Source organism: Bufo gargarizans, chromosome 8, assembly GCF_014858855.1.
Source record: "Bufo gargarizans isolate SCDJY-AF-19 chromosome 8, ASM1485885v1, whole genome shotgun sequence".
NCBI classification, from domain to species: Eukaryota; Metazoa; Chordata; class Amphibia; order Anura; family Bufonidae; genus Bufo; species Bufo gargarizans.
Genome location: NC_058087.1, coordinates 8388846 through 8410148, shown reverse-complemented (window position 1 = coordinate 8410148; position 21303 = coordinate 8388846). Strand labels below are relative to the sequence as shown.

Genomic DNA, 21303 nt, shown 5'->3' with positions numbered 1-21303 from the left:
TTTCAGCAGACCATAACACCTTTTCCCACATGCTTTTGGGAAACTTCAGATGTGTTTTTTCAAAATGTATCCTGGCTTGGATGTTTTTCTTTGTAAGAAAAGGCTTTCGTCTTGCCACTCTACCCCATAGCCCAGACATATGAAGAATACAGGAGATTGTTGTCACATGTACCACACAGCCAGCACTTGCCAGATATTCCTGCAGCTCCTTTAATGTTGCTGTAGACCTCTTGGTCGCCTCCCAGACCAGTTTTCTTCTTGTCTTTTCATCAATTTTGGAGGGACGTCCAGTTCTTGGTAATGTCACTGTTGGGCCATATTTTCTACACTTGATGATGATTGTCTTCACTGTGTTCCATGGTATATCTAATGCCTTGGAAATTCTTTTGTCCCCTTCTCCTGACTGATACCTTCTAACAATGAGATCCCTCTGATGCTTTGGAAGCTCTCTGTGGACCATGGCTTCTGCTGTGGGATGCGACTAAGACAATTTCAGAAAAGACCAACTAGAGCAGCTGAACTTTATTTGGGGTTAATCAGAGGCACTTTGAATGATGGCCGGTGTATGCTGACTCCTATGTAACAGGATTTTGAATGTGATTGCTTAATTCTCAACACAGCTACATCCCCAGTTATAAGCCACATTATTTTATTTATTTTTTGTTTTGTTTCCTTCCCTCCGCCTAAAAGATTTCAGTTTGTTTTTCAATTGAGTTGCACAGTTTATAGGTCACATTAAAGGGGGAAAAAGTTCTGAAATGATTTATCTTTGTCTCATTTTGTTACAGCACAGAAACCTGACATTTTAACAGGAGTGTGTAGACTTTTTATATCCACTGTATATAGAGAATCTGTTGTCAGTTTACTGTTCCTGTGAGTGACGGTGTTATCTGCAGGGTAATCCTCATGATAATAATAGGTGTTAAATTGGGATAACAGTAGACAGCACTATAGTTCTCTAGCTAGGCCTAGATAAAGATTGCTACAGAAGAGCATTGCATTGATTAGTGCACTGTGCGATGCTCTAATGGAGTCACTACAGGGAGGGCTGTCTCTGGTCACAGTTAAAGAGTTAAGTGAGACAGTCTGCTATGCTAAAGGTCTACAAAGAGGAGAGTAAAGAGCCAGGGCAGGACGTGAAATACATAGAGTGACTTCCAGAAATTGCATACATAAAACCACCTACCCATTTGTTTTTTTGTTTTTTTAAAAGATAACGATGGGAGTATCCCTTTAAGTGACATCTGCTGCTCCAAGGAACACACAGGAATAGCAGAGAAATTGCAATTTTTCTAAAATTTTTATATGGTTCAGAGGGCAGTCTTAGTTGACGAGTTAATATCGTACTGTGCTATGTGCTATCTACTTTATGTCTACTTGCTCGGCAACTCGCCCTGATCCTTAGGCCTAGTTCACACAAACGTTTTTTGCGAGTGTGCGGGCCGTTTTTTTGTGTTCCGTATACGGTCCATATATGGAACTATTCATTTCAATGGTTCCGCAAAAAAAACGGAATGTACTCCGTATGCATTCCATTTTCTGTATTTCCGTTTTTCCGTTCCGTTGAAAGATAGAACATGTCCATATTGCCCGCAAATCACGTTCCATGGCTCCATTCAAGTCAATGGGTCCACAAAAAAAAGGAACACATACGGAAATGCATCCGTATGTCTTCTGTATCCGTTTTTTCTGAGCCATCTATTGAAAATGTTATGCCCAGCTCAATTTTTTCTATGCAATTACTGTATACTGTACATGGCATACGGAAAAACGGAACAGAAACGGAAACAAAGAACTGAAAAAACGGATCCGTGAAAAACGGACTGCAAAACACTGAAAAAGCCATACGTTCGTGTGAACTAGGCCTTACAGGACTGACCTACAAATCATTTGCATAACTCCTGGTTGGCACTGTAGTTGATAATGATGGCACTACTTGGTTATCCACAGCATTATAGAAGAAGTAACCATGGCATTCGAAAAGGGTATGCAAATTTAAGCAGATGCTCCTCTCTATATCATCTAATGCTGAGAACAAGGCCCAGGTAAGAACGAAATGTTGGCCGTATACTCTGTGATGCTGGGTGGATAAACAAAGGTAATTGCATACCCCCTTCGAGTGCTATGGTTAGTTATCCTACAAATCGGACTGCAAAGGAAGCAGGGGATGTAAACTAATTTTCTTTGAAAAGGTCTTTCTGGGAAAATTTGAAGAAGTTTTCAGTTGGAATGTGAGTGAGGCTTAAAATGCCTCCTGATTATGGATCCAAAAGTACATGTGCAGTAGTCACATTGAGTTCTCCGCTGCATAGATTGTGCCTAAAGTTTCTTGTTCTGAAATTTTCCAGTACAATGTTTTGTTTTGTGTAAGTCACTGCAGGCTCCAAGATGATCCGCAAGAATTTATTTCAGATAAAGCCATTATTAGGAAGTTTGCTGGCTTTAAGTTTCTGAACACACAGCTTCGCATCTCACCGTTCTCCTCGCAACGTACAAGTCTGAGAGCATACAAACAGCTTGTGTTTTATTATTAAGAGCTCGATGTTCACTGGGTTTTCAGCAGATCACACAAAAAATGATTTCTGAACAGAAAGATAAAACAAATGCAATTTGCTGCTCAAGCCTGGATGATGCAGCCGAGTGTACAGCGATGTGCATAACCTTTCTATTCCACGTACACACACGTAAACCTTAGAAGCTTGCACACCATCAGAAATGTATTCTTGTCTCTTTGTATTCAGGTCTCGTGGTTGATCATTTTGGCCAACGGCTTTACTGGGCTGATTTTGAACTGTCTGTCATAGGCACAGTCCGGCTAGATGGATCCGATTTAGCAACGGTTGTGAGAAGTAAGCATGGTACGTACCTTCAGCATTAGTGACATCTTTATATAGAATCAAGAAAAAAAACTTTGGGTGTATCCACAATGTAACTGTCCTGGCTCAATATAGTGCATGGTAGTAAAGACTTCGGTAAAGTGTTGAAACACATGGAACACTATATTTTCATCTTGTATGTGTTTACTCTGACCGTTCTCATCTCATCCAAAAAACTTTATCAATGGTCCCTGGTCCCACACTTCTGACAATGAAAATTCAGTCCTTGGATTTGGTTCCCTAAGGGGGCCATTGACCATGGATGTCCTCTATGTGTGCAACAGTCTTGCACAGCTCTACCAGATGAGGAGCGACACAGAGGATGCTGTTTCATTGTATTGATGGTCTTGGAGGTTCTTTCACCACGGCGCCAACCTTTCTTCCTCAATACCTTGACATTCCTAAAGAATAAATATATACAGTATAATATTTTTCATTGAGCATAATGCAATGAATTTTCTTGCGATCTCACAATTGTTGTTACACACTTGAGCTGAAAACCCTTTCCTTTAAGCAGAAAGGTCTACAATAAACCTTGGAGGTCTCAATGCTTGATGAAGCTTGTTCTCATGGAGGTTATAAAACAAAATGGAGTGACAGCCGAGCAGTAAAACATTTTAACAAACATCCTCTCATACATCATACTTTGGTCAGAATCCCGTCTGGTTTTATGTTCCTAATAAACAGCTCTGGTGGCTGACTTATTTCTCGTCTTCTCCCAAAGGGCTGATGTACCCTCACAGAATCGACGTGTTTGAGGATTACATTTATGGTGCTGGTCTTAAAAATGGTGCATTTAGGATACAGAAGTTTGGGAATGGCGCGATGGAGTATCTGAACTTAAATGTGGAGAAAGCAAAAGGTGTCTTAATTTCCCATCACTACAAGCAGCCTTACTGTAAGTAATAAAATATAAAGAAAGCTAAAACCTGGCCAAATGTTTGGGCTCATTATTTTCTAATGACATTGCATTTGTGAGGCAGGATGCCTGGAACAAATAGGTCAAGTGACCCACGGGGCATCATGCAACTTTTAGCATCTTGATTTGTTCAATTTCTGCCCTTTTTTACTCAATCTATAGTCCACTGATAGAAGGTCATGTCATATTTACTATGACTTCTGTTAGAGTTTGTCAGCTAAGCAATGGATAGGATCGCAATAACAGTTTGCATGAAATGCAAGCGTATGACCTGTGGGTAACAGCTGCTCAGAAGCATTATGCTGGGTCTTAAGCTAGCCATGTATTTTCATATACTGTAGCTGTTAGCCAGACACTTGTTTGGCTGATAGTTGACTCTCCCAACCTCCCCATACGCATGCACGTTGGACTCGACTGGACATGCATGTGTTCTGAGTGACAAGAGGGGAGAAAGCTGCTGCCAAATACATCTGATGGTGGCTTATCTTGCCAACAACAAAACGATCGGGCATTTTAAATTCCAACAGCTCAATCCTTTTATCCCCTATCTCATAAGGGAATAATCCATAGACACCCATAAGCATAGATGCTTGTGCGGTCCTGCCGAGATCAGTAGTATAGGATATCAATCTAATCTATTTGGTAAGTTTTAGTGGTTTAATATCCAGGGTGATTAGTATATATTATAATTTTCACTTCTTTAATATGGCCTGATTAAAGAAATGATGTGCTTAATTTATTTTTGATCCAAGTCCCTCAAAATTAAAATGATCAGAGGAGGTGAAGCATTTCATAGTGTCCATTAAAATCAATAGTTTGTTCATATATTACACAGACAGGCTGTTTTGCTAATTGTATAACTCTATACCTTGTCAGCAAGCACCTGCAGAAATATCAATAATTTAAAGTGACGATAATCTGCCCAGAGTACCCCAAACCTTTTATGTTTTTTTCAATGTACCTGTTTTTCATATCAGCACTTTTCTTCCCCTGTTCTTGGCATCACTGCATCCTCTTAGGATGTTTACATGCAGAACGTCCTGTTTTCCTTAGCAAGCTCTAAGAGACACTACAGAGCAAAGCATGCTGGGACTGGTTAGAAAACTGGATAATGATGAAAACAGGAAGTTCTGCATGTAAATATTATGCCTGAATGCAGTGGTGCTGAAAACAGGGGAGGTAAAGTGCTGACATGACAAACAGGTAGCATATATGGCAAAATTATGCACTGTTTGGGGTATTCTGGGCAGATTAAAAAAATATTTGATTATAAACCCAGAGACCATTTTTAAGGGTGGAAGCTGTTGCTTCTGCTTCATGATCTACAATTTGGCAATACCAATAATCATAATAATCATACTTGTAGCTGTAGTATGTCTTAGATTATTTTATTATTTTCTCATTATTAGGACTCATGTATGGTACATGACATTATTCCATTTTGTACAAAGCCTTAATGGGGCTCTCATGGGGCCCCTACTGGACCTCCATATGTATCAGATTTTTTTTTTATAGAAGGATACAGTGTTTTTCTGTTGAATTCTGTACAAATCAGAATGAAAATGAGCCATGTTCCATCAAACTTAAAATGTTTTATCCAATAAGACCATTAAGAAGGAATTTTCCCTTAGAACCATGATGAAGTACATACAGCACCCAACAGGACCTGCAGGGGGCAGCACATCTGACTATATAACTCTGACTATGGCCTTATAGGTCCATTTTCCAAGAAAAGCTTAAGATTTAGGAGGTTCATATAACAGAAATCTGCCTTTCCCAATGCATCGATAACCTTTTCATAATCTGTGGGTGTCACGTGCTGACCTTTTTGCCTATACAAAAGTAAGTTTCTTCTACGTAAGGCAGGGTATTAGCACATGTTTTGAGGAGGTTATGCACATCTAAGAAGCCAGAAGAGGCAGACATTGATATAGGCTCAATTCTGCTCAATCCCCCTGAAAGGTCTTCCAAGAGGCTTCTGCATCAGTAGTAGAAGTAAAGTCAGGATAATGCTCCAAAGTTTTGGTAATGCTATATATATATATATATATATATATATATATATATATATATTTATTTTTTTTATTTTTTTCAGGAGCCCCATGTATGATAACTGACTGTGTGTCTCTTCTCTCCTGACAGTGCACAATCCTTGTCTGGACGTAAAATGTGAATTCATCTGTCTGCTTAGCCCCAATGGGGCAACCTGTGGGTGTCCTGAAGGAAAAGTTTTAATAAATGGAACATGTTCAGACCAAAATTATGCAGGTTCGGGTTAAGTATAGTGTAATTATTCTATGTGATTAATTTCCCTGCAGCCTTATGTTTTGTGTATTGGCTTCACTGAATGGCTAAAAGTTCAAAATTAGGTAATGTGTGCAATTCCTAGTGAAGGATTGGATTCTGGGTAGATTTAGGAAGAAGAATCCATACACCAATCCTGACAGTGAAGGGTTGGTTTCTGGTTGATAGTAGGAAGAGTGGGTCCATACAAAAATCCTAATAGTTCAAAGTATATGCAAATTTGACATTCAAAAGTTTTGAAATCTGATTAACCTTTTTGGGAGTCATGATGGTGGTCATATGGATTTTTACCAAGCTTTGCCATAAATAGCTTTAACAAAAAAAAAAAAAAGGCTTAATTTAATTGTTAAGAACTTAAAAAAAAAAAAAAAAAAATTGCTATTTTCTTTTTCATAGTTTGTTTAATTTTCAGGGAAAAATTCTTAAATTAGCCTCCAAAAGATGCTCATACCCTAGTAGATATGGCATACTGTAATCTGTTTAATGATATTTAAAATACCCACATATATTTTTTTACAGATATGTACTTCCTTAACTTTCCTCCTAGCTCGACATGTCTTAATGTGCATGTCACAAGACTACCAACAGCACGATTTTGTGATATTGTATCTATTTGTGACCACCCAGTGGCTGTGTTTGGAATTGCAGCCTGTTAAGGGTTTTGCTGGCATGTTATGATATTGTATTACATTTTTTTCATGAAAAATCAGAGCCTAAATCAAATTAGAACTATGGTAAGAATGTGTAATTAAATTGTTGTGTCTGATACACACTGCAGGACGAGGGCAGGGTGAGAGTTTAGAATAGTGTACTTTCAATGACAGTGGCTAAACCACATTGCACTTACGGCAAATGAAATAAAACGCAGAGCCACTTCATAAATTTGGTGCAGCAACACAAACCAAATATGTACTTGAAAAGTATTCATACCCCTCGAACTTTTCCAAATTTTTTCACATTACACCCACAAACTTAAAGGTACTTTATTGGGATTTTATGTGATATACCAACACAAAGTAACAAGATTAATAAGTACGTGTAAAGTGAAAAGAAAATGATACATAGTTTTCAAAAAAATTTATAAATAAAAATCTGAAAAGTGTGGTGTCCATTAGTGTTGAGCTTGAATATTCAAATCACAAATTCTAATCGTGAATATCGCCACTTCAAGAATTTGCAAATATTTAGAATATAGCGCTATATATTCGTATTCGCAAATAGTGTTGATTGCGAATATTCTAATCACAAATTTATTGCAAATATCAGCACTTAGCAACATCCCCAGCAACCAATAGGAAAGTTGCCTACCCCTTAGTGTTAATCGCAAATATTATAATTGTGAATTTTTAGCGCAAATATATTTTATTGCTGATTTTATCAATCAAGTAAATAATGACTGGAGATCACAAATTCTCGAATTTGCTAATTTATGGCAAATATTCGGTAAAAAATGTGTGAAATATTGCAAATTCGTATATTGCCTATGCCGCTGATCACTAGTGTGAAATTGTATTTAGATACCTTTAAATAAAATCCAGTGTGACAAATTGCTTTCAGAAGTCACCTAATTGATAGCAAATAAAGTCCCCCTATGTGAAATATATTCTCAGTATAACCACAGCTGTTCTGTGAAGGCCTCAGAGGATTGTTAGTGAAGATTAGTGATCAAATAGCACCATGAAAACCAATGAACACACCAGACAGGTCAGGGATAAAGTTGTAAAGTGCAAAGCAGGTTTAGGTTAGAAAAAATATATATCCCAAGCTCTGAACATTTCATGGATCATTGTTCAATCCATCATCAGAAAATGGAAGCAAATGTTAAATTCAATGGCCCAGTGACTATATGTGTGGACTTCAAGAAGGAGAAACAGTTTTCAGGATGTACCGGTTCATCTTGTAGAGATCTAGCCGGTGTAGAGAGTCTTACAGGCAATGCTTCCTGGGAACGAAGTAAGCAAATTAGCTCTCCTCTAGAAGGAAGAATGCTGTCTCTCTAGTGCCATCTATAGGAAGTTGCCCTGTAAGTCAATGTCCTAAGAATTGAATAAGTTTTCCTATCACTTAAAACCCCAAAAGGATACATTAAAATTTGTGAGTGTAATGTGAAAAAGTGTGGGGGTATTACAACTTTTTTAAGGCACTATACATTCCACCCTGACATCTAGATTGGATCTCCATGATAAAGCATTCATTGGAGGGTGTAATAATTACATGATAAAAACACTTGATATACCTCTGTATGAAATGAGAGTTATATGACGGTATAATAGTGTCCTATAGACTGCAATGAGTAATGTGTAAGGCTGGAATAACACATGCAGTTGGATTTGAAAGGAATGGGAAATATAAATGACAGTTCTATACTTCTTCCTGCCAGATATACTTAAATTGCATCAAACTTGCATATGTGATTCCAGCCTTACAGCTCAATGTAAGGGTCCATTCAGACGTCCGTGAATGTGTCTGCACCCATTATGCAATTCTGCAGAACGGGTGCGGACCCATTCATTCTCTATGGGGCAGGAATGGATGCAGATAGCACACAGTGTGTTGTCCGCATCTGCATTGCCAGAGCGCGCCCCTGATCTTCCGGTCCACGGCTCCGGAAAAAAATAGAACATGTCCTATTCTTGTCCGCAATGGCGGACAAGAATAGGCAGTTCTATGGGGGGGGTGCCAACTGGGTGTATTGCGGATCTGCAATTTACGGATCCGAAATACACTACGGACGTGTGAATGGACCCTTACTCAGAGCTGTAATGCCTCAGAATACTTTTTTGATTACTGCAACTTTCTTACGCTGCACAGAACTGATACAATGTATTTTCGTTGTGTCAAAGTAGATGACTTATGCAAACTGACTTGCGAAAATGGAGGCAGATGCATTGTAAATGAGAAAGGCGACCTAAGATGCCACTGCTGGCCCAGTTTCTCAGGAGAAAGATGTGAAATGAACCACTGTAGTAATTACTGCTTGAATGGAGGAACTTGCACGGCGTCTGCTCTCGGTAAATACTCGATTTGTTCTTTGTGTCTTGTCATATTCACTATAGTTATTCTCCTATCTATAATGTTTTTTTTTTTTTTTTTTGCTCCTGATTATTAATCCAAATAAATTCACAATTGCATAGTATAACATTTTTTCCTTGCCTGTTGTACCGGCATGTACTTCACATCAATTATTACAATTTTGAATTTCCGTTCTCCGGAAACCGTGTCTGTTCTCGCCCAAGTTTTATACTTAAATCAAGCAAGGTTATAAATAGATTTTTCCAATGTCTCTGAAGCTCGGTGCATTAATCTAGCAATCTGTGTACGTTTCTCCTATTCCAGATGTATAGTAAGAGGGAATTACTTTGAGGAAGCGAGATAACAGGTGGTGGGGAGTTTTTTTACTGCTGCACAACACACTGGTGACAAATTATGACAGGCGTATGAATCACAAACAGACAGCGACTTCACATCATGAATAATGCATTATTAATGCTACTATTTGGGCTTCATGGTCCAGAAGACGCTAGACTGTGTTGTTAAACAAGTGATATGTCATGTGTCTTACCATCCAGCCGCTCAGGACCAAGATGCCATGTCAAGCAGTAAAGGAGCATGGAGATGCAAGCCAGAAGATATTTCAATTGACTTCTTGTTAACTGCATTTCCTTAGAATTAAAACCAGCTTTATTCTACAGCCTCAATACCCAAGTAGCGTTATATAACCATTGTACTGTAAGACCAGAAGGTGTAAAATATCCTGTAAAACAAGTGATGTTTGGTGTGAAAAAACAGGATCAAGCAGCGGTACCCTTGATAGAGTAGGTTCAATCTCCTTAATATGAAATAAAAAAGTTTAAGTACGGGAACCGCACTAAATATTAACAGTTTATGAGAGTAGTTGGAAAAGAACTATACATATACTGAGCCGAGTTCTTATTCAGCTGTCGGAAGTGTTAATTACAGGTCCGTGCTTCACATGGAATGAGCCTGCTATCCACCTCCAGCCTGCCGCTAGATCTCGCTTTGAGCCGCCAGCCGTACACTCCAAACCGGATCAGGATTACCTTCACAAGAAGGACAAGCAAATAAGCAAATAGTGCAACACCCTCGATACTCAGAGATGATCAAATTTTATTCTACTCACATATTCCAAGTTTTCACATGCATATATGATTGCCCGACCCGGGTTTCGCTATTAGCTTCGACCGCAGCCCCTGACGAAGCTAATAGCGAAACCCGGGTCGGGCAATCATATATGCATGTGAAAACTTGGAATATGTGAGTAGAATACAATTTGATCATCTCTGAGTATCGAGGGTGTTGCACTATTTGCTTATTTGCTTGTCCTTCTTGTGAATGTAATCCTGATCCGGTTTGGAGTGTACGGCTGGCGGCTCAAAGCGAGATCTAGCGGCAGGCTGGAGGTGGATAGCAGGCTCATTCCATGTGAAACACGGACCTGTAATTAACACTTCCGACAGCTGAATAAGAACTCGGCTCAGTATATGTATAGTTCTTTTCCAACTACTCTCATAAACTGTTAATATTTAGCGTGGTTCCCGTACTTAAACTTTTTTATTGTAAAATATCCTGTAATTACAGGGCCCCGCAGTAAATGTTTAACACCATGGCCCAGTCACCATATGTGTGGATTTCAAAAAGGAGAAAAAGTTCTCAGGAGGTACCAGTTCTTACAGGCAATGCTCCCTGGGAAAGTAGTATGCAAATTAGCTCTCCTCTAGAAGGAAGAATGCTGTCTCTCTAGTGTCACCTACAGGAAGCTGCCCTGTAAGTCATGTCCGAAGCATTAAAGGGGTTTTCCTGCTACACAAAAAATAAATTAAATTAGCACAAGTATTTAATCATTATATAAGTCAGATGATGAAGTTCCGAGTGGATTTTGACTCCACCACTGTAAGAGCGGTGCGGATCATGCAATTTTTTCCCGCACAAATTTTGTGCTGAAAAACCACAGCAAAATGTAAGAGATGAGGCAAATCTCATGTATACTAAGGAGGTCATTTACTAATTGATATAAGCCAGTTTTCTAGCGATTATCTGTCTGATTGTGGCGCAGGTTACTTACGCTGCAATCTGTGACTTTTCCACACTCTTGCCAGGTCTAAAAAATGGGACGCGACGTGGGCAGGGAACAGGCCGGCGAGTCCATCTCATTTATGATTTTCTACGTTTGTTTTAGGCACAGAAAATGGTCTAAATTTAAGCCGACTGGGAAGGTGGCATAGATTTAGACCAGTGGTGGATGCGCTGAAGTTATGTAGAGGCCGGCGCCTTTTCATAACTTTGATTTAAAACGTTGGTCTTAAATGATTTTGAAATTTGCAATATTTCAATTTTTTGCGTTATTTTTTGTGCAGATTTTTCCCTTTTCAATGGAAGGGTGAGATCTTCAGAAAATCAGCATCAAATCCACTCTAGAAAACCACATAAACCACACAAAAAATGCACCAGAAACATGTTAAATAGTGCAGATTTATGTGCATTGTTTTTTGTGTGGTTTTGGTGCAGATTTCTTTCAGATTTTCTGCACACATCTGTACCATGTGCAGGTACCATACTTGTGATATTTGACCAGCACCCTGCTTTTACATACAAGACTCACGGGGAGTATCTGTAGCATCAAGTCTCTACTTCTCCTTTCCCTCCAAGCTTGAACATCACAGATCCAAGCAGGGTTGAAGCTCTTCTGGAAAAAAAAAAACACCCTAAGACAAAGCATCATTGCTGACATCACGTCTACAGGGCAGGGTTCAGGAGAATGAGGAGAACTCTATCCTCAGAGGCAAGACCATTGATAATGTTGTGTCTACAGGGCTGACTCTTACAAGCCTTGCCACACCTCAGATGTTGACGTGATGTCATCTGGATAGAGAACAAACACAGTGGGAAACTCTGTCCTCAGAGGCAAGACCATTGATAATGTTGTGTCTACAAGGCTGACCCTTACAAGCCTTGCCACACCTCAGATGTTGATGTGATGTCATCTGTATAGAGAACAAACACAGTGGGAAACTCTGTCCTCAGAGGCAAGACCATTGATAATGTTGTGTCTACAGGGCTGACCCTTACAAGCCTTGCCACACCTCAGATGTTGACGTGATGTCATCTGGATAGGGAACCAACACAGTGGGAAATGTCACGTGACTATGATGGAGTGCACAAAAATGGGGCATTACAGATGATCAATCACTATTAGTAAGTGATAATGTGTGTTGTTTCTAGTCAACTGATGCCAAAAATGGCAAAACCAGAGTACCCCTTTAAAGAGCATGGCTAGGAATATCAGATGGGTGTCTATGGTTTGGCTAATGTCCTTTAGTATAGGTTTAAATCATTGTTTTGTTTTTTGTTATTCTTTTTTTGTTAGATTTGTTATTTTAGATGGAAGACAAAAAACTTTGTAGAGGACTTTTTCTTCCATCCAAAATAAGGGATCTCAGATATCCTAGCAATATGCTACCAATGTCTAAAATATTTGATCTCCATCCTAATATGGAATCAGATATTCCATCTTGCATTTCCCAAAGGAGCTCTGAAAAGTGAAAGGTGAAATCTGATTGGTTTCTATGGGCAACTAAACCAGTTTTCCTTTACACTGATTTTGATAAATCTCCCCCTGAATGTTTATAATACAGAAATCAATTTGCGCTTGAATAAGTGAATAATTATCCTTACACTCCTGTCGCCTCTGGTCCATGAATATAACGAGATTGTAGGTGAACAAGATTATAAACTTGTCAGATGCATTTTACCAGTAATTAATTAATACTACTAAAATATAGATTCACGCCATGTACAGACATCGCCTTCCAGATCCTGAAGATGGCAATAGCTTATACCATCTGTCTAGACCTCCACCAGATTTATCACAGGGGCTCAGGCTGTATGAGAAACCTGGTGCAGAAATGAAGACTTTTCATTGACTATTAGTTGGCTTACTTTCCGACCGATTCTATGCCATAATTGTGGCCAAATTTTGGTGTAAAATGATGCATAGATATCAGGAAGTGGCAATGCCGTTTCATAGACCTTGTGCAATTCTGTTGAAATGAACTTAAAGGGATTCTGTCATGACATTTGAGGCCTATAACCTAAACATATGGCCAGGTCCCTACTAATAACCTGAATACGAAACTGTCCTTATTAAATGTGCCTGTGGCTCTATTAGCACATAAAACAGGTTTTTATAACCTGTCATTCACCTACCTAAGGTGCCCAAGGGGACATTGCTTCATACAGGGTGCCCGGCTGCAGCCATGTCCGACTGGTGCCCAGCGCCGCCTTCCTCACCTCAGCACCGCCTCCAAAATCGCCCGCTCCCTCAGCCAGATCCCGCGCGTGTGCACTAGGTATAACCTGATGCGCCTGTGCGGACTCCTGGCAGCGGCCTCGTTGAGCGAAGTGCGCTTGCGCCGTCCGGCGCACTTCGCTCGAACCTGCCTTGACCGCCCTATTGCAGCCATCCTTTCACAGCCGCATGGGATCTGGCTGAGGGAGCGGACGATTTCGGAGGCGGTGCTGAGGTGAGGGAGGCGGCGCTGAGGTGAGGAAGGCGGCTCTATAGAAAGGGAGGGCGGAGATTTCTAGTGGGAAGGCGGCGCTGGCACCAGACGGAGATGGCTGCAGCCGGGCACCCTGTATGAAGCGACGTCCCCTTGGGCACCTTAGGTAGGTGAATGACAGGTTATTAAAACCTGTTTTATGTGCTAATAGAGCCACAGGCACATTTAATGACAGTTTCGTATTCAGGTTATTAGTAGGGACCTGGCCATATGTTTAGGTTATAGGCCTCAAATGTCATAACAGAATCCCTTTAATGGATGACTTCCAATGGGCCTGACCTCTGACACAATTATGGGTTCCTAATACAACAGAAGATATCATAAGATTCTCTCATTACTTTGGGACCAGTCACTTGCCACAATGGTCTGCTTCTTCTCAGTTCATTCACAAATAACTAATTAAAGACAAAGCTCATGATGCATTTAAAAGTTTACATTTACATACTCTTTACAGATTAAGTTTGGTCCCTCAAAATGATTTCTGGGACTCCGGGAACCCCAGTGTCCAACCTTAGTTATACCCCTGCTTTAGGCTGGCAGGTATATCGTGTTGGTGGCTAATGTAGATTTATTGTACTGCATATGACTAAGCTTTGTAAATTCTTGATATTTTTTTTGCACCATCCTCCTCTTTATCCTTTCATAAAAGAACTAATAGTTTGTAAATTCCCCCAATTTTCCTGCTATAAGGTCAATAAATACGAGTATAATATTTCAGGCTTTTTATTATATCCGCCCACATGTTAAACTGTTCTACAAATCCCATTGGTGAGGCGCTTATTGTAAGTTTGCTCTCCGTTAAGCCTTTTGGCAAATTCCTTGGCGGACAATACACAGCGTCGGTTCAGGGGCAGCTTTAATTAAAATTTCTACGTTTATGGCAGTTGTATTGAACTACAATAATTGAACCAGGAAAATGTCATCAGTTAATTAAATGCACACATCTGAGAGACATAATTAAAACTTTAGATTTAGTCAAGAAAGTTCTTGAGCAAACCAAATTAATAAGATTTCATCAGTAATGAGTGGTAACGTTATTACGGTCTCGGGAATGAGGTTTAGTCTTGCAGAATACCAGAATTAAAATAAAAATAAACTTTTTCCTCCTCTTAATTATGTAAGACTGAAATTATGTAAGGTATTTAATAATAACAATCATAAAAAAAATCAACAATACAAAAAGATAAGTGTCGAGTGATGAGTAATAAAGGAGCTGGTGCTAGTGGGCACAAATACAAAAGCAAACAATTGTAAAGGCTACGGTAATTCTATATTTCACAGTTTGTATCTACAAAGCAAAATGAGTACTCTTGGAAAAAAAAAAAATTGTTGTTTTTATACTGTTTTTAGTTGTTTTGTAGAGATGAGTAAATCAGTTCTATTCAGGTCTATTCAGCTGATAAAAATGCGCTATATGCACATGGACATACAGCTTCAGACTTGAAAAAGAAGTGTTTGTCTACTCCGAAACACGTTGTCACCTATATGTAAATAAAAATTGTCTCCAACTATTTGAGGTTGTGTCATTGCGCCAGGAGTTATTGAAAACGGTTGACCATCAATACTCAACACCCCTCTATTGTCTCTAGAATAAATATATGTCATACATACTGCATTTGATTGAGGAAGCTGCACTTTTTCATACACATCCATAAAGAAAACTTCATATAAATATAGTAGAAGCTCCATGCCCGAGAATTGAAGCCCTTTTTCAGTTTAATATAAAATATATTAAATATAAAATTGAACTGTTATGCTGTGATTTTTCTCATTCTTCTAGAATGTTTGTAAATTATTTTTTAAAATGGTTTCTAATTTAAATGGAGATGAATACAACTTAAGAACTGTATATATAGAAAATGTGTGTTTGGTTTCAATAAAACCACTAAGAAAATCAGCCCACCATCCAAACCTTTTTTAGTGCATCAATGGTGTAACTTCCTAGTGTACTCATTCTAAATAGCAATGTGGCTTGGATATCCAAGGCTCTGCTGCAAAAGCTCTATGCGACCCATATCTGAAACACTAGTGACTTCATATATCATTGTATCCAAGGGTTATTTTACTTATTTGGAGTGTGAGAGAACTTCCCCTATAATAATACATTGTGTGGACTATGGGGCCGTAGGGTATGGGGATCAGGTTGCAATCGGTTTTCCTGCTGCTCTTGTACATACATTCGGTTGACAATTTGATAATAAAGCAAATGCCCTAAGGTTAATGAAAACTGGAGGGTTGTTGCATGGCCCAAAAATTACAACAGGGACGGAAAAAGTGCAAGTCAAGTAATAATTGCGATAAAGGGCCTATAAGCTTCAATTACTTGAGAAGCCAAGGACATGCTCAGCCCACAGCTGCATATGCCACCAACTCTAAGACTATTCCTGTAGTCTTGAATAGTCTAACTCTAGGACTATATCTATTGATCAACTGGCAGGATAACAGGCTGAACTGGATGGACAGATGTATTTTTTCATCCTTACAATATGTGCTACTATGTTACTATTCAACAATATAAACTAGAGATGAGCAAATCAATTCCAAACTAATCAAATTTGTTATGAATTTGCCAAAAATTGCAGTCTCCAACGAATCCAATTTTTTTGGCCTTCATCCCGCACAAAATGGTGGGCAACATTTTACAGTTCAGAAGACAGAGAAGGATGCATCTTCCACCAAAGAGGATCTTTTTGGGCCATTTTTTGTATTTTTATTTGCCAATGCAGTGTGTTATTAAAAGGGCTGTATGTAACCACTACCTATCACCTCTTTACCACCCATAGCCATACTTATCGCTCTCAATTTGATATTACTAATTCTGTCTTGGCTTTAAAGTACATGAAAGAGGTTAAATTCAATCCTAGAAGCCCTTAGAGTTTTGAACACTACCTTTCAGGGGTCTTGAGGAACTTTTGATTTTGGACCAAATCGATTCTGATGGCTGTTTTGTACCCAAAACAAATTTAGGAAAATAGCTGATTTCTAATAGATGCATGTTCTTCTGATTCATGTGTGAGTTAGGTTTTATGTTGACCACAATGACTTAGGAGGGACAGAAGACTTTTCATGTACATTCCATATGCAGAGAAGGTTTCATGCCATGAAATTGGCTTGTCTTGTTCTCCAGAAATAATGATATCTATGATATTTTTGCAGATAGTTGATTTGCATTGACCCAGATAACCAATTATGTGGCAAATCTATCATTTGAATATATATGAAGAACATTTTCTCCACTTTTAATACAATTTCAGAAAGGTCACAATGCTTAAATGTCTGACTATATACAGAGGTAGAATATCACAATGCAATGTCTTGGTAGACCAAGCACATACATAGAGCAGTTACGGTAATAACCATAACCTTATTATAGGCAGTTAGACCTAGACCCCAGTGGAATACAATATGTTGGTGCAAGTCTGGATGGTTCTTTCTGTATTACTTGATAATAAGCTCATTGTTCTTTCATAGGAAAGCCAACCTGCAACTGTGCACTGGGCTACACCGGTCCCAACTGCAGTAAAAAGGTCTGTGACAATGTCTGTCAAAATGGAGGCACATGCAGCGTATCACCTGGCAATCAACCCCTATGTCACTGCCTTACTGAATATACAGGGGACAGATGTCAATACCGTAAGTTGCTAGATATATTGTACATTTCCATATGTAATAAGACTGATCTTTAAAAGGGTTCTCTACTTTGGGCAATAACAACATGTAACAATGGTCTTCTGATAATAACTGATCTCAAAGTGTCCCCGTAATCTGTGGGGTAACCTGGCAGTAAGTGTTTGATTTCACTAGAGCGCCACCACAGGGGAAATGAAGCATTATACAGTGTCCAGTCAGATTAATGGTTGTCTGTATAATGCAGAACAGGAAAGGTCCTCCAGAGAGAGAAATGTAACCGTTCTCTTCTCTTGCTAATGAGGATCTGGAGCAGAGAATCCTACTCTATTAAATGAGAATTCCCTAAAGAGGTATATAAGATGGGGTTTTTAAACTTGACAACCCCCTCAAATTTGATTTCAAACCAACCCCACTTGTATAACCACTTTTATGCAATCTAATACATTTTGGATTTTGAGCTTAAATATTGATGACCTTTATTTAGCATAGATCAACAATATTGGATCTAAGGTGTATCCAACTCACAGAAACTCCACCGAGGGGGCCTTTATTGGCAGTTGGCCCTGTTCGCCTCTCATCGGTTTTATGGGGAGACCTCCTGACAGAGTGCTCTTTACTGCAGTGCATTTTGAATACACAGAGATACCATGACGAGATCCTGAGGCCCACTGTTGTGCCATTCATCCAGGGCCATCACCTCATGTTGCAGCATGATAATGCACGGCCCCATATTGCAAGGATCTGTAAACAATTCCTGGAAGCTGAAAACATCGCAGTTCTTGCATGGCCAGCATACTCACTGGACATGTCACCCATTGATCATGTTTGGGATGCTCTGGATCAGCGTATACAACAGCGTATTCCAGTTCTTGCAACTTCGCACAGCTATTGAAGAGATGTGGACCAACATTACACAGACCACAATAAACAACCTGATCAACTCTATGCAACCGAGATGTGCTGCACTGCGTGAGGCAAATGGTGGCCGCACCAGATACTGACTGGTTCTCTGCGAGTGGATGAATATTTAAAGAGGACCTTTCACTAATATCCAAACTAAAAACTAACTATACCTGTGGGCAGAGCGGTGCCCAGGGGTCCCCCTGCACTTACTAGTATGCCTGGGCGCCGCTCCGTTCGCCCGGTATATGCTCTGGTGTCTCAGCTCCGTCTGTTGTATTGGACTGATTTTTTTTGTAGGAGGCGTGTCCCTTGCTGCAGTGCTGGCCAATCGCAGCACACAGCTTATAGCCTGGCTATGAGCTGTGCGCTGCGATTGGCAAGCACTGCAGCAAGGGACACGCCTCCTACAAAAAAATCAGTCCAATACAACAGACGGAGCTGAGTCACCGGAGCATATACCGGGCGAACGGAGCGGCGTTTTTTCTTATTTTCCTTCTCAAAAACCTCAAAAGTCTTATGGGCCGATGCGTCTTATAGGGCGAAAAATATGGTATTCAAAAATAAAGAAAGAAAGAAAAATTGTGTACTTTTTACACTGGCCCCTAGGCTTAATAATATGTTGAGACCTATTTTTCTTTGAGAACAACCTCATTGGATTCTATGGTCACCAATAAAGTAAGACAAGTGGTTGCTACGCAATAAAAAAAATATATACTCTGTCATGAAAGAGGGAAAATGTATTAAATATTTTATGTTACATCTTTATATGTTATATTATGGTATGTTATTACAGATTTAGATATGTGTATTTTGTTTGTCTCTCTTTTTGTACATTTTATGCCTTATTCAAAAAAAAAAAAACTCCATAAGCAATCAATGTTTCCATGGTAAACCATTCATATATAGCTTTATTTAAAGCTACTGTATTTTCAACCTGTATTTTGAATATCATCTGAAGAGTTTTAATTAATGTTGTAGAGTCTGATGGGATTTAGAACTTTCTAGCACTTTGATATTTAAAAGGGAGAAATTTGCAGATGTGACTTTCCTATCAGCTCTCAGTTATTAAAATAATTAGCATTGTTGTTATAAACCCAATCAAACATTGTTACTCTTCATCATGCAAACTGTTTGGATAGTTTTAAGTGAATTGCTTAAAGGAGTTTACAAGTACTTAGATATTGATGGCATATTCTCAGGATAGGTCATCAATAAAGGATTGTTGGGGGTTAGATAGCCTTCATCAATCAGCAGTTTTTAAGGTATCTGCTGGAAATTATGCAGTAAATGAAGCCGGATGCAAAAGGCTCCATCCACTGTCTAAGGGCTGTGCTTGGGTACTTCTGCTCAGCTCCCATTCAAAAGCATAAGAAAAGATGCTTCAAAATTATTTAATGAAAAATAGAAGTATTTACCAAAATACAAAAACAGGCATTTTATTAGATCTGACATATCCTCTTTAACATGGGTAAAGCAGATTATTGTCATGGTCTATGAAAATAAGTAGTTTAATATAAGACCAAAAAAATATCATTTCTCAACTCCAACCCTTGAAATACCAAAACACAAGAAGACCATTTACTGGGGTGTCTTACCATTTACTGGGGTGTCTTAATCATGATCCACCAAGTAAAAATTGTAATATTTGTCTTCTCATGACCTTACTTTTCACGTCTGATTCTGTTGTAGACGTGTGCCACCACTACTGCGTAAACTCCGAATCTTGCACAATCTCCGATGATGGCCGAGTAGAATGTGTGTGTCCTATAAGATATGAAGGCCCAAAATGTGAAGTAGACAAATGTCAGAGGTGTCACGGTGGATTCTGCATTATAGATAAGAATAACTACGATGTCAAGTGCAAGTAAGTCCACAACTAAAAGAACCGTAATATTGTATTTCTTACGGTTATTTTAGAAGACTTCCATATGAGCTAAGATGTATCAGGAATCTTCATGATCTTTTGGCCATGGATGAAGATGTTATATGTTGTGCTGCTTTCTTGGCAGATACACGGATTATGATGCATTACAAGGTTTCTGATTTAACAGCAAAGGTCAACATGCATGTTGGACTGGTATTACACAAAGTGACTGTAAAATGTTACATAGGAAGTTCCACTATAGTGAATATTTATGTGTAAATAGGCTATCTCTTCATCTGGTCCAATGACTGGTATAGATAGCAAAGAAAAAAGGAGTAGGTTCTAATTCATGCAGTAATTTTAGATATTTTTCCATGATGCCTACATTTGAGTAATCTTTACAGTACAGGGTACATAAAAAGAGGTTTACGAGTGGATGAATATTTAAGTGCACCTGCCATTCCAGAGAATGAGATCCTCCATTCTCCTCTACTTGTACCACTTATGCACTATGCAAGAGTGGCATGACTTACTTGACAGACAGTATTCATTTGTTGTCTATTGAGTTTTCTGCTGGGGAAGGAGTGCATTTGAATACCTAATATTAAAAGGTATCGCTTGGCAGATGGAATCCTTAAAATTTATATTTGTGATCATAGTTGACCTGCATTCTGTCGGTGTTCTAGACTACTCTGTTGTGTTCTGCAAAAAGTCATGCTCAAAGTTGCATCTTTTGGACTCCGCTTGACTTTAAAAAATTAATGGCTCCACCGAGGTATACATCTGAATACCATTTTTGGGTCTTCAAATTCATCCCCTCAGCATGCTCAGCTGTCACGGAAGGTGTACAGACACAAAATGAAGATCCGACTGACTGGATCCAAAACTAAGGAACCAAAGGGATAGCCCTGCAACAGACCTGGCTCTCTCCCTAACTGCTCAGCCTATGCAAAAATCTCAATTGTAGATGTTTGCATATCCTCGTTCCTCGACTGTATAACACCTGAACACCCTATAATAGTGAGGGGACACGACCACCGGCTCCCTACACTTGATACGGAGGGAGTCAGGGTCATCTGGGATCCAGCAAACAGGAAAATACAAATGAATGAACAAAACTTATCTGTAGAAGACTCAGTAGTAGCATCCAGCATGCACACATTCCAGGAAGTTGTATAAACCGCAAAGTGATGCAGTATGGGAAGGGATTTAAAGGGATGCAATCAG

The 21303-nt window shown here is 39.2% G+C and overlaps 1 protein-coding gene across 1 annotated transcript in view; it reads left to right on the top strand.

The window, feature by feature from the left end:
• LRP1B (LDL receptor related protein 1B) overlaps positions 1-21303 on the top strand; it is a 1294122-nt gene that overhangs the window by 1232478 nt on the left and 40341 nt on the right. The window contains 6 exon segments of the mRNA XM_044303104.1: positions 2742-2858; positions 3601-3774; positions 5938-6063; positions 8946-9110; positions 17151-17312; positions 19902-20076. Of these exon segments, the coding sequence (XP_044159039.1) occupies positions 2742-2858; positions 3601-3774; positions 5938-6063; positions 8946-9110; positions 17151-17312; positions 19902-20076 (919 nt within the window).